General features: G+C 44.1%; 1 protein-coding gene across 2 annotated transcripts in view; it reads left to right on the forward strand.

Annotated features, from left to right (window-relative positions):
* DOCK8 (dedicator of cytokinesis 8) overlaps positions 1 to 13,398 on the forward strand; it is a 167,981-nt gene that overhangs the window by 3,830 nt on the left and 150,753 nt on the right. For both annotated transcript variants that reach the window (XM_077759423.1, XM_077759422.1), the window contains exons 2-3: positions 7,008 to 7,183; positions 9,745 to 9,816. In XM_077759423.1, the coding sequence (XP_077615549.1) occupies positions 7,056 to 7,183; positions 9,745 to 9,816 (200 nt within the window). In that variant the 5' untranslated portion in view covers positions 7,008 to 7,055. The remainder of the gene's footprint in view (positions 1 to 7,007; positions 7,184 to 9,744; positions 9,817 to 13,398) is intronic.

A 13,398-nucleotide genomic window follows, 5' to 3' on the forward strand; every position in this document is an offset into this window, starting at 1 on the left:
ATACCTTAGAAAGTATTCATTTTTGTAATGTGTTTAAGCTTCTTCTCAATAAAGCAACCTTTTTCTTTCACTGCCAAAGATGACCTAAATGTTAGATCACTTGATAAATATGGTTCTTTTATATTTAAAAAAATTATTTTTATTTTTTATTTTAGAGAGAGAGCAAATGCGTGGGAAAAGGGGACAGAGAGAGAGAGAGACAGAGAGAGAGAGAGAGAGAGACAGAGAGAGAGAGAGACACAGAGAGAGAGAGGGAATCCCAAGCAGGCTCCACATTCAGCACAGAGCCCAGCACAGGGCTCGATCCCACGATCCTGGGATCATGACCTGAGCCAAAACCAAGAGTTGGACACTCAACCAAGTGAGCCAACCAGACACCCCTCCACCTTTTTTCAATTTTTAAAAAAATTTAAAATTTTTTACATTTTCCTTTTACATTTTTCTGATGCTGTTGTTCTTTTGTGCTTCATCTTTCAAAGCGTTGGGCTGTCCTTAGGTTTCATTGATTGCAGTTGAGGGGACATGATAGAAATGAAGATCATAATATAGTTTTTGAGCAGATTCACAGTGGAAGATAAATGACAGAATGGCACCCTGTGTGCAGAGCAGGAGTTTCATTACTGTCACTGAAAGGCAGAGAAATCAAAGTATATTGGTAAAAATAGATTGATGCCCATGATGGCATGTCAGCATCTTCTACTCAGTGGTGCCAGTGAAAGATTGCCATTGTGGAAGCAGGGAAATACGGTTTAACCTAAACCGTGAAGTACTTTGAAATTACTGATGCAGAAGAACCTCACTGTCTTGGACTCTGTTTACTTAAATATATAGAGAGGTGAGAGTGCTGTCTTAAGCATCCATACATCCATCTGTCCACCCATCCATTCATCCATCCACCCACCCACCCATCCATCCATCTATCCATCCATCCACCCACCCATCCATCTATCTACCCATCCATCCATCTACCCATCCTTTCACCCATCCGTGCATCCACCCAGCCACCCGCCCACCTACCCATACATCCCTCCCTCCCTTCCTTCCTTGCTTGCTTGCTTGCTTGCTTGCTTCTCTCCTTCCTTCCTTCAAGAAATATGCATTGGGTCTCACTGTGCCAGGCACTGTTTTAGGAGCTGGGGATATGAATACAACAAGGGGTCTAGCTTCATGGAACTTACGTTCTAAAATGGGAGACACTAGACTAATAAGTGCATGTAGACTGTATCATGGGACATTACGTGCCTTGTAGAGTAAAAGAGGGAAAGGGGATGGAGAGTGACGCAGAAGAAGAGTTATTTGGATGTCCATTGGAAAGGGGACTTGTGGGAAGAATTTCATGCAAACTGGACAGCTGTCTGAAGGAAGAGAATTCCAGTCAGAAGGAATAACAGTGCAAAGTCTCCAGGGCAAGAGTATGTGGTATGCTCCAGCCACAGCGAGGAAGTGGAGTATGAGCCAAGCAGGAGGAAATGAGATCATAGGGAAAGCAGGGTCGGGTCGTAGGCCGCAGAGACCACAGAAGAACGTTGGCTCTTTAAGAAGGGGGGGCACTTGTGGGGATGAGCACTGGGTGTCATATGGAAACCAGCTTGACAATAAACTATTTGTGTAAAAAAAAAAAAAAAGAAGGGAAGTCTCTAGAAGCATTATGCCAGGGGCCAGACTCGATCTGACGTTTTATAAAGATGTCTTATAGAGTTCCTTTTATAAGGATCACTCTGGTTGATATGTGGAGAAAGAATAGACTGGGGTGGGGAGGGGCAGTGAGGAAGTTGTCACAATAATTCAGGTTATTGTGTCTTCAGGTGTAGGGTGATACCAGTAAAGAAGATGAAAAGGTTGGATTCTGAATATATTTCAGAAGTAGAGTGGGTAGGACTTTCTGATGGACAATACGTAAGGTGTAAGACAGAGAGAAGCGAACATTGACTCCGAAGTGTTAGCTCTGGGCGGCTCCGAGAAAAGAATTGCCACTTGCTGAGATGCTGAGACTTGGGAGATACCAGGAAGAAAAGACTGCGGAGAATTTAAGAGTTAGTTTTGAATTCGGTATGTTTGAGAGTCCTGTTAGACCACAAAATGGTGGTTTTCGGGTGTGAGAGGAAAAGTTAGCCTGGATTTCAGGGCAAAGGTTGAGGCTACAGATGTAAATTGGTAGTTTAAAAAAATGGTATTTAAAGCCATGGGAGTGGATGAGCTTGTCTGAGAGTGAATGTAGATTGAGGGGGAAAAAATATGTTTTAGGACTGAACCCTGGAACACTACACTGTAGGAGGGGAACCTAGAAAAAATGATGTCCTAAAGGTAGAGTAACCTACCATCCCAATTTGTCCAGGACTGAGGGCTTCCCTGATACATGGACTTTCAGAGACTCGGACACCCTTGAACAATTGTTCACCCTCCAGCTGAATAAAGTGTTGCAAGAAGGAGGGAATGGTTAGCTGCGTCCCTTGCAGATAAACCAGGACTGGGCCATGGTCATTGAATTTGGCACATGGAGGTCTCTGGTGACTTTAACAAGACATCGCTCATGCACAGCCAAGTAGATGTGAGGACCACCCTCCACTGGGGTAAACCAACAGTGGAGAACAACAGGACACCAGGCCTCTCCCCCCAGCCCCACACAGAGCAGTGTGAAGTCCCCTCGGTACTGTAACAAAGGACCCAGGTCCCTTGTGATTGCCTGTGTGACTTGGGGCAAGTCATTCGACCTCTCTGTTTTTCAAATATCCTTATTTGTGAAGTATTGTCCCGATCTGTTATTTTACTCTGCTGTCAGTGTGCTATATCTGCACCCTACACTGTGCGAAGATAGATTAACGTGAAACAGATACAGTTTTGGTGCTACAGGAATTTTCAGTTTCAGAGTGAATTGAATCCAGTTCGTGTCAGGAGGACCAGCCTTTGATGGGGTTTATGGGACAAGGAAAAGCTCAAACTCCCTTAATTAAAAAATTCATATCTGCCTGTGAATAATCGAAGCTTTTAGGGTATTTATAATCTTGATGAGGCCTCTGGAAAAAGTAGCTAAAAAGAAAGGCTGCATGCGTCTTCCCTACAGAGGTGTTGCAGGTTGCTTCAGGGCAGTGACTTTGTCCCCTCACCCCAGCACTGGACCACTGGAGGACCCCGGTGACTGTTCGTTGAATGAATGGAAGTAGATGTATCAGGCCAGGTTTAGTCAGAGCTGTGGAACCAGGAAGAGATGTACATGCATGGATATTAAGGAATTGATTGCAGATAATTGGCTTACCCACTGGTAGTGAGTGGCTGGCTAAACAAGTCCACACTGCAGTCAGGAAGTCAAGTTCACAAGCAAGCTGCAATTCCATGGACAGGAGCTGAAGCCTGGAGTCTCTGAACTGGGAGAAAGCTGTCAACTAATTAAGTCAGCAACCACCTGATTAAGTCAGGACCCCCGGGGGCGGAGGGGGCGGGTGTCTCCCTTTTGATTGACTTAAGGTCAACTGATTAGGGATGTTAATTACATTAGCTATATCCGTTCAACAGCAGCACCTAAATTAGTGTTCGATTGTATCAGTAGAAGGTGTATGTATGTTCCAAATACTTGTAGCCTCTCTTCTGCCCTCCAGCTCTGGCAAGAGAAAAATCCTGTAGCCCTGACCGGAAACGTTCCAGGAGAGGAATTCAGGGAAATGTAGTTCAGCCCGGCCAAATTGACCATCATGAGAAATAAAACCTGGTCGAGGATTATTTGTAGTCTTAAGAGTTTTTGTTGTTGTTTTAAGAGTTTGGGGGAGTCTACTTGGATTATTTGGGGGGTTTGCTTCTATTATGTTAGCATGTGACGGATACAATGTGGTAATCCATGGTACAAGGTGACCTTGGAATTACTTTGGATCATACCATTTAATCTAGTCTCGGGCCACCACTGACCAGAAGGCCACATGGGTAGCTCAACAGCAGAGGAAACAAAGTAATTAATTTTCATGTTTTGGCTTTTAAACTCCTAAGAGCCCCCGTCTTCCCTTGAGGACCGACCTTCTACAATCCCTCCCCGACCCTGTTCTCAAACTTCAGCCCCCAGAGAAATAAAATACCACCGTAATTCTGTTCAATATTTGTTTCCTCCCTTTGCGTGTCACTAACTCGGCATAGTGTATGTGCTTGTGTGTATGTGGTGACCGCCTTATAATAAAACCTACTCTTGAGATTATGACTTCAGAGAGTTTAGAAAACAGAAGTCTCTTTTGGTGCCTGGTTATTATTTGAATTGGCAAGAGGAACGGCTTCCTGGGAGGCCTTATTAACAGTAGTTGGGGTCTCTACCCGCTTGCGAATACCGAGACTAGTTTACATCACCTTAGGAATGAACAGTCTCCTCCCTTGTTAGTTTCGGTGTAGAAAGAATAGGGAAGGTTGGTTATCAAATGCCCACTTGTCTGTAGTGCTAGAACCATCCTCAGTAACTCTATCATACTGGTGACGTTTCAGTCTGTTCGGTCCTGAAATATATTCGGACTGAGAGAGTTGGACTTTAACGATCAATTGCGTGTATCGATCACCCTTGGCATATTGCCATACGATTAGTGCTCCGCCATGGCCCTGTGTTCTTGACCATGGCTCCCCTCTTCAAAGGTAGCGATCTGTGCAGAGATGCCTGAGATTAGCTACCTGTACCCTTCACACCGCTGCCACCCGGCTCAGTGACTTGCATTCAGCAGACACTTAGCACATCATTGCTGAAGGAGGGAGCCAGCCATCATTTCATCCAAGTTCTTGGACACCGTGGTTTATAGGCAATAGGTGCTGCTGTCAGCCGGCTTTTTCATCATTTGGATTACAGGGTCAGAATACTGTGTCTGGCCCTGAATTTGTATTCTCTGATGATCTCACACAAATGCCATTTCTCCCTGGAAGCTTCTGCTGACTAGTTATTAATGCTAGTGTGGCAATGCTTCAAACTGTGCTTCAATGTAATTTTTAAGCTGTATATTTAAAGTGCCTCCTTAGCTTGAGGGATTGATATTCTACATAATAAACTAACCTTTATTATTATATTCATTAATTAATTACTTTATGTTACTACTTGGAGCTGCTGGTCTCATGAGAAACACAGAGCGGAACTTGTGGGTAGTGGGAAATGTAATTTTTTACTCTCTTCCAAACACACTATTGTGTTGTGTTTTAATTATTTCTGGAAGTACAGATTCCCTAAAATGCCTGCAAGAGAAAACCCAACTAATGTGGGTAAGAACACTAGCGCCTCCCCCAAGGTTTGAATTCCAGAGGGCCTACTTCCCAGCAGTGTAACTACAGGCAAATTATTAAATGTCTAGCCTCCAGTGTTCTCCTCTGTAAAATGGATTTACTAAGAGCATATACCTTTTAGACTTTCGTGAGGATTACATGACATAATGTGTATAATGACCTAGCCAATTTCCTGGCACATAGTTAAGTGCTTAATAATTATTCGTTCAATGAGTGTCCACTTTCTAATAATAAGGTTGCAAGAAATATGATTTTCTTCATTTCAGTCCCATTCTGGGGATGGTAAGGGGTGGGAAAATCCACCTCCACCTTTGGGGTTGGTCTTATGCGAGTCTGCATAGGTGATGCCTGTCATTTCCTCTGGCTGAGGTCAGTAATGACCTTTTGCAAACTCCGTCTCCTCCTAGCTCCTGCACAGGCTGGTCGCCGGCTCCCTGAGCCCCCTCTCACCCCGTCTCTTCATTTTGAGAGGCACCATGTAAGGACTATGGTCTTCCCCTTAGCTGACCTCCAGGTCCCTGGTCAGAACCAGGTCCCTTGCCCTCTGTCACGTCACGTGGGAGTCTCTGCTCTCTCCTCCGGACGGGTGTGTATCCTGTTGCTTCTCATCAGGCCCCCGTGTCCCCGCAGCAAGTAAGTCTGCCACCTTCAGAGAAGGAGAGCATATGTGCGCTCAATTCTTAGCTCTGTCCTCTGTCCCAAGCCCGTCATTCACGTCTCCCCCACCACCGGGGACAGCAAGGTGGGGAGGAGACCCAGCAAGCTGCCTTGACCTTCTCAAATTTTAAATTTTTTTTAATGTTTTATTTATTTCTAGGAGAGAGAGNAGCCTGCCATCAATTTGAATACCAATGCGTTGCTGCTAGTGTCATTATTCCAGAACTCTGCCTGGGCTGATTCTTTTACTTCCTCAAGGCAACGGTTCCTGTTTTGGAACCTCACAGACAAGAAAAATATTTGCCTCGTTGCCAACTTTTTATTTTATCAACTGTAGAAAATTCTGCATCGAATTGCCATCTACTTCTGTCATGTCTTTTGTCCCCTCCCTCCCCCGCTGTGCAAGGACACGATTGAGGAACAAAACAAATGAGTCCTTTAAGAGGGAGTGCATGTAGGCCTAGGGAAACTCAGCCAGTTGCCCTTAGTTTACTTATTCAACTGCAGTCTAGTGACCATGTCTTCCTGACCAGCACGAGTCAGTCCAGAAGCATCTGGAAATCTCTGCCTTGGAGAATTCCAGTCCCCAAGTCTGGTTCACTGAGGGCTGTGATTCTGTATGAAGTGCTTTCGAGAACCAACATACAGGATGAGGCAGGCCCAAGGAAACACCGTGCCCAGTACCCACACAGAGCGAGTGTTGACTTTGCCTGAATTTCTAGAAGATTGCCTCCATCCACTACTTCACTGTATTTGGGTAAACATGGCCTCAGAGAGCCTTTCGCTGGAGAAATTATAAAATTCAGCAAAGCCTCGTGATCTCATTTTGGATCTCCTCAGGATTCCTCATCAAGATGCAATTAAGCAGAGAAAAATTCTGCCTGGGGGTGTGATTTGGGTGCCTTGCCGTGTTCTGACTTGACTTTCTGTGCCGCGGCTCTTTCCCTTTCCATAGCATCGCTTCTGTGTCTGACAGCCCCTCCGAAGTCGGCTCTGCGGAGCTGTGCACGAAGGGACAAGCGCTTGCTGAGCGGAAAGGACGGGCAGGGCTGTCGCTGCGCCCTTTTCCCAGAAACTTTGTGGGAACCCCCTTTCCCTTTCTCTCTCTCTCTCTCCAGCCTCAGTTTTATGACCCGGTGGAGCCGGTGGACTTTGAAGGACTTCTGATGACACACCTGAACAGCCTGGATGCGAAGCTGGCCCAGGAGCTGGGAGACTTCACCGAGGACGACTTGGAAGTGGTGTTCACGCCAAAGGAATGTCGCACTCTGCAGCCCTCTTTGCCAGAGGAAGGGTAAATCGGTTTCCTAAAATGCTGATGGGATTGTGAGGTCATGACTGGTATGGGTCACGGGGGTTGGGGGGAGGAGATGCCTTAATTCTGGACTTGTTTGAGAACTCAGGTTACTCAGATCCATTGAGATGTGCAGGATGACAGCATGGTACCCCCGGCTGGAGAGTTTTTACCTTGGTTTCACCAGAGGCTTCCAAAAGACGGGTGGAGACTAAGCCAGTGAAGAGGAAGCCGTAGGACAATATAAAAGGCTCGGGGAGAGGTGAAGGTGGAGGTGAAGGTGACCACCTGGAGGTCAGCTCAGTGACCTTGGGCGACTCATGTGAGCTCACAGAGCCTCAGTTTCTCCCTTTGTAAAAATGTCAGGGTTTTTCGATAATGATTAGTGGCGTGATTCCCAAGCATTATTGTTTCCACCCAACAGGCTGGAGTGAGTCACAAATAAATTCCACCCACGTTTCTTGAGCGCCCACTGTGTGCTGGGCACAGCCGCAAATAGATGAAAAGGGCAAAGTTCCTGCCTTGGAAAAAAGTTTTGCCAAGTGGGGACACAGCGGGGAAAGCTCTGGAGAGCGAATGTGTGAATAGCTGGTTAGAGTCTGAGCCTCTGTCGTGGGTTAGTCTGGGTGTTTCTAGGTGGGGGCGTCGGCTCTTGGTAGCAATGGAATTATATCCACATGAAACTCGTGTTATTTCCATGGCATAAAAAGCAATGGCTCCTCAGAGGCTTAGGATGAACTTTTAGTTGCGTTTACTTTCAAAAATTTCAAAAACTTCAAAAAATTCAGACTCCCATCGCTCCTGGACGTTTTCAGTCTTGTCATCATCCCCAGAAAATGTCCGCCAAAGGAGATCATGAAACAGCCCCTGCTCTCACTACTGTGGAATCTTCTGGTTCTATTTTGGATTTTTTTCCATCAGTTTAAAGAGGGTGGGTGACATTCCCGAGAGCCTTTGCTCTCCTGTTCAGATAAGTTCTTATTCACGTGGGAGAGCTTACAACGTGTTCCGCTCAGACATTTCAGAAAAACTCCCCAGAAAGCAAACACCGGGAAACATTTTCCCCCATTGCCAACCCATGTATTCAGATGTGACTTTAATCTAGGTAAGATCTATCTTTTTTTACCTTTGACAGAGATCGTATTATTACTTATTTAATTATTTTCAAATGAGGTAAGAATCTTGGAAAATCCTGTTTAAGACACTTAACATAGATTTAGAGATAGGAGGATTTTTATTTAAATTGTGATGAAAGAGGCATTTTTTTTTTTTTTTACCTGAGCCTCAGTGAGTCAGCATAATGCTGCCTTGTGACCAGAATTTGTAGCTCACGCTGTCTATCTGATGACTTTAAAACCACCTCTCCTCCTTCAATCATGGCCAAAAAGCCTGCCGTTATAATCGAAACCCAGAAAGGCCTCATTGTCATCACTGGAGTAAAGAACAGCTGACCCTTGTGCACCCAGAACTTCAGGGTGAACTCTGACAGTGGGGTGGTGGAAGCCAGCACTCCACAGGTGAATGACCTGGGTTTAAGTCCCTGCCCTTCCGCCCGCTGGGTGACTTTGAGCAAGATCCTTATCATCCCCTACTTCTGTGAAATGTGAATAAATAGTGCATGGCCATGCCTTGTGGGGCTGAGTGAGAATTAACTGAATTAATATATATAAATTGGTGACATCAGTATCTAGCACATAATACGTAGGTCGGAAGTGTGAACTATCCTATATGAGTCTTATCATGTGCCTGATACTCTCCTAAGCACTTCCCTACTGATCTAATCTTCATCCCGCCCCTGAGGGAGGCACTCCTCTATTAACAGTGCTCCAAGTTAAGGACACTGAGGCACAGAAGGGTGGGGTGACTGGCCCGAAGTAGCTAATAAGGGGCAGGGCTAGGATTTGGGCAGTCAGTGTCGAGTATGCAGTTGAACTCTTAGACCCATTTATCTCAAATACCAAAACATTTGGGAAAGCAGCAGAAAGCTCTGATACCGCATGGAATTGGCGATTTCTGATTTCAAGCCTCTGAAGGGCTTGGAAAGTCTTTCCCATGACACACTCCTATGCAGGCATGATAAGCATTAATAGTCACCGGCCAAAGCCAGCGTCTGCTCCCTAAGGGTAAGACCACTGTTCTTCATGGCTTTCCCAAAGGGAAACATGCGGCCCTAACTTGGTTACACGCGAGTCAAAAATATGCCCCAATTACCCCTGTGGGAAACTGGCATTTATACTTCTTTCTCTTGTTTCGTCCGTGATTAAAGCTGGTTCTACCTCTCTGCTGTTGGAATGCCTTTAAGGGATAGGTACAGTTTAACACGATTCTCTGTAATAAAGACAACCCACAAAGCATCAAATGCCAACACGTTGGTCTCATGCAAATGAAAATGCTGTTGCCTGGGGAACACTGCAGACGCTTGATGAATGGGCAGAGGTGCGTCCGGGGCTCTTCCTCCATAGGATTTGAAATCACGCTCCTCTCCTTAGTTATGATAAGGGACGGCTTTCTTGTATCTCTCCAGTAATAACGTGATTTTATTTCATTTCCCACCTCACTAGGGTTGAACTGGACCCTCACGTCAGGGACTGTGTTCAGACCTATATCCGGGAGTGGCTAATCGTGAACCAAAAGTAAGTTCATTTTTCTTTTCTCCTGACATATATATACGTGTGTCTCATATTGTGAGCTTGTAAAATTGTATTTTAATTACATTTTGCAAATGCAGTTTGGGGTTTGCAGGAAAACTGAAGAGAAAGTACTGGGCGTTCTCATATGCCTCCCCCGAATAGTTCCCCTTATCATCAACCTCTTGGGGTTTGCGGAGGGTTGGTTTGTTCATTTGGTTTAGGTTTTGTTTGTTTGTTGCACATGTGCCCAGATGACGGTTACAAGCACATTTGAGCAAGGAAGCAAATTTGCAAATACACAAGCCATGAATAATGAATGCAGAGGGAGTGTATCTTGTCCCCTATTTGTACACCTGCTCAGGCTCCATACTGTCTACTGTATAAAATATCAGCTCCGCCTGCCTGCCTTTCAGGGGCTTTAATAATCTGGCCCAATGTAGGTACTGAAACTTATTTCCCTTCCCTCCCAGACCCATTTCCTTTCTTCTGGGCCCGGCACCTCTTCCTCAATTCCTCCATATAACTCAGTCCTACCTCCATAATGCGGCCCTTGCTGTCTCCCTCTGGATGCCTTCCCCCCACATTTCCCTGTCCATCAAATTCTCCCTGTAGAGTAGAGGCCAGGACAAGTTTCTTTTTTCTGTACACAGCCTCCTCTGCCTGAATCCATCTTTTGTCGATGGACCTTACTTAAGTGTGATACGTTTCTTTTTTTTTTTTTTAAATGTTTTTATTTTTATTTCTAGGAGAGAGAGAGAGACAGCGTGAGCAGGGGAGGGTCAGAGAGAGAGGGAGACACAGACTGAAACAGGCTCCAGGCTCTGAGCTGGCAGTCAGCACAGAGCCCGACGCGGGGCTCGAACCCACGAACCGCGAGATCATGACCTAAGCGAAAGTCGGACGCTCAACCGACTAAGCCACCCAGGCGCCCCATTGTGATACGTTTCTTATAACTGATGAGCCCATAGTGATATTTTATTTTTTTAAGTTTATTTTGAGAGCGAGAGAGAGCATGTATGTCCACGAGCAGGTGAGGGGCAGAGAGAGAGGGAGACCGAGAGTCCCAGGCAGGCTCTACATTGTCAGCACGGAGCCTGACATGGGGCTCAAACCCACGAACTATGAGATCATGCATGACCTGAGCCAAAATCAAGAGTCAGACGCTTAATCGACCGAGCTACCCAGGCGCCCCAGTGATTCATTATCATTAACTAAAGTCCATGGGTTACATTAGGGCTTATCTTTTGTGTTGTCCATTCTACAAGTTTTGGCAAATGTGTAATGGCATGTGTGCCATTGCAGTATTGTACAGGGTAGTTTTACTGCCCTAGAATATTCCTGTGAACCCACGTTCATCTCTCCCTGGCGATCACTTACCCTTCTACTGACTCCATAGTTTTGCCTTCTTCCTTCATGTCTTTTTGTGACTGGAGAGCTCATTTCTCTTTTTGCCCAATAACATTCCACTGTATGAACCAAGTTTGTTCAGCCATTCACCTATTGAAGGAGAGTTACATTTTAAATATAAAGCATAGGGCCTCTTTGTTTTGTTTCCATTCTGATGAATTCTTAGGAGGAGAAAAATAAATGAATTGAAACTTGGCCTCAAATTGAAAGGTGACATTTAAATTTGTAACCATGAAATAGATTAGTTACTAGGTTTCCAGCCAAAAGGACCCTTCTCTTCTGGGTTGGTTACTCAGATGTGCTACAATATTGTTTGTGCTTTCTGTCCCTATGTCACTGATCTGGACATCACTCTCCTGTGAGAAACCTGTATACACCCCCAAAATCCTCAACCTGTATGTATGTATGTGTTGGGGAGCGGGTCAGGGAGTGTCTGCAGATTGGGGGGACATCCCATTAAAAAAAACATCTGATGGGGCGCCAGGGTGGTTCAGTCGGTTAAGCGTCTGACTTTGGCTTGGGTCATGACGTCACAGTTCACCGGTTTGAGCCCCGTGTCGGGCTCTGTGCTGACAGCTCAGAGCCTGAAGCCAACTTCGGATTCTGTCTCCCTCCCTCTCTTTCCCTCCATTGCTGTGCTCTGTCTCTCTAAAAAATGAATAAACATTAAGAAAAAAAAAAAAAGAAAAAAACCAGGGAGGCTTTACCAAGACATATATAGTTTGAAATTCTGCTGTCCTCACTGACTCTTTATACACTAGTAAGAATTACTGTTCTATGGTGTAAACAATGGAAGATGTTGGGGTTAGGGTTTTATCCGGCTCCTGGAAGTGTGCCACTGCATTTGTGCTGATGGTTTTTGGAGCTGTGTCCATAAGCAGGCGATTTTCAATAGCCGAGCAAGAGAAAGCACCGCTTGTAAAAAGTAATTAAGAGAAAGTTAGATGTAATCCATCATGTGTTCTAATTTCCAACGTGAATGGAAAACGAAGTTGGTCGGGCAGTCAAGTAAGAGTGTGCTTTGTTGCTAATACATTAAAAAGTTCAGAACAAGTTGTTCTCAAGCTTTTAAATGTTATAATTAGAGGTACTTTCCTGGATATTACGGTTCTAAAAATGTCTGAGAAGGAACAATAAATAGAAAGGTCCATTTTACTACATTTGGTTCTTATTTTCTCCTTGGGACACTGTACTTTTTTATTCCTTGGGGTATTCTTTTTTTCCCCCCTCTCTATCTTGCACAAACTTAAAAAAGGTCTCTTTCAGAAAAGTCCTTTCGGAAGTTTTAGAGATGGTAGGGAAACCAAAGGAGAAAAAAAAAATCACTCCATTTCAGTATAGACACAAAACTACCATTAACATTTGATGCATAACCTTTGAATCATATTTCTTTATATACATACGTATATATATATTTGTATAAAAGCTAAATCACATTATAATACTGTTTTGCAGCTTGATGCTTTTTCAGTCTTTATAGTAGGTCTTTTTCAGTGTTATACCCCAATATAGTGATGTCCCTGTGCAAATCTATGACTTTTTTCCCTTCAGAAAAAATCCCTATAAGAGGAATTTCTGTGTCTAAGGTTAAGCACAAATTTAAGGATTTGAGAATAATATGTTGGAAATATTATTAACAAATATGCATGAATCCTAAGAATATTGGATGCTATCTTTTCATACATTTCCAAATTACTTGTAAAGAGACTTTCTTTCATTTGCATTTTCTAAATTACGAAACTGGGCCTGTTTTTCTATATATTTGTTGGCCATTTGTCCTTTTTCCTGCGTGTCTTGCTTATTTGTAAAATTTGTACACCTCTATTAATGTATTTGTCTGGGCTTGTTTATGTCTAGAATTACGTTTATTTGTTAGGGAGATTAACCCTTTGTCTATGATATAGTACAAATTCCTTACCCTGCGGGTTCTTTGTCTTTGAAAATTGTTCATAACTTTTTAACAAACAGAATTATTTATGAAATCAAATCTATATTGGTATTTTTCCCGTGCTTTCTATTTTCGCTATCATGCTTAAATTTTAATTCACAAACCTGATATTATTTACTGGGAATTTTGGATTAAAATTTTAATCCAGACCACGAGCCACTTGATGGTTCTTTTTTTTCTTAGGTGTCTCCGTTTGTTTTCATCTCTTCTGTAGGAACACTGATTATCAG

The sequence above is a fragment of the Crocuta crocuta genome, unplaced genomic scaffold, assembly GCF_008692635.1.
Source record: "Crocuta crocuta isolate KB4526 unplaced genomic scaffold, BGI_CrCroc_1.0 scaffold41, whole genome shotgun sequence".
Classification (NCBI taxonomy): domain Eukaryota; kingdom Metazoa; phylum Chordata; class Mammalia; order Carnivora; family Hyaenidae; genus Crocuta; species Crocuta crocuta.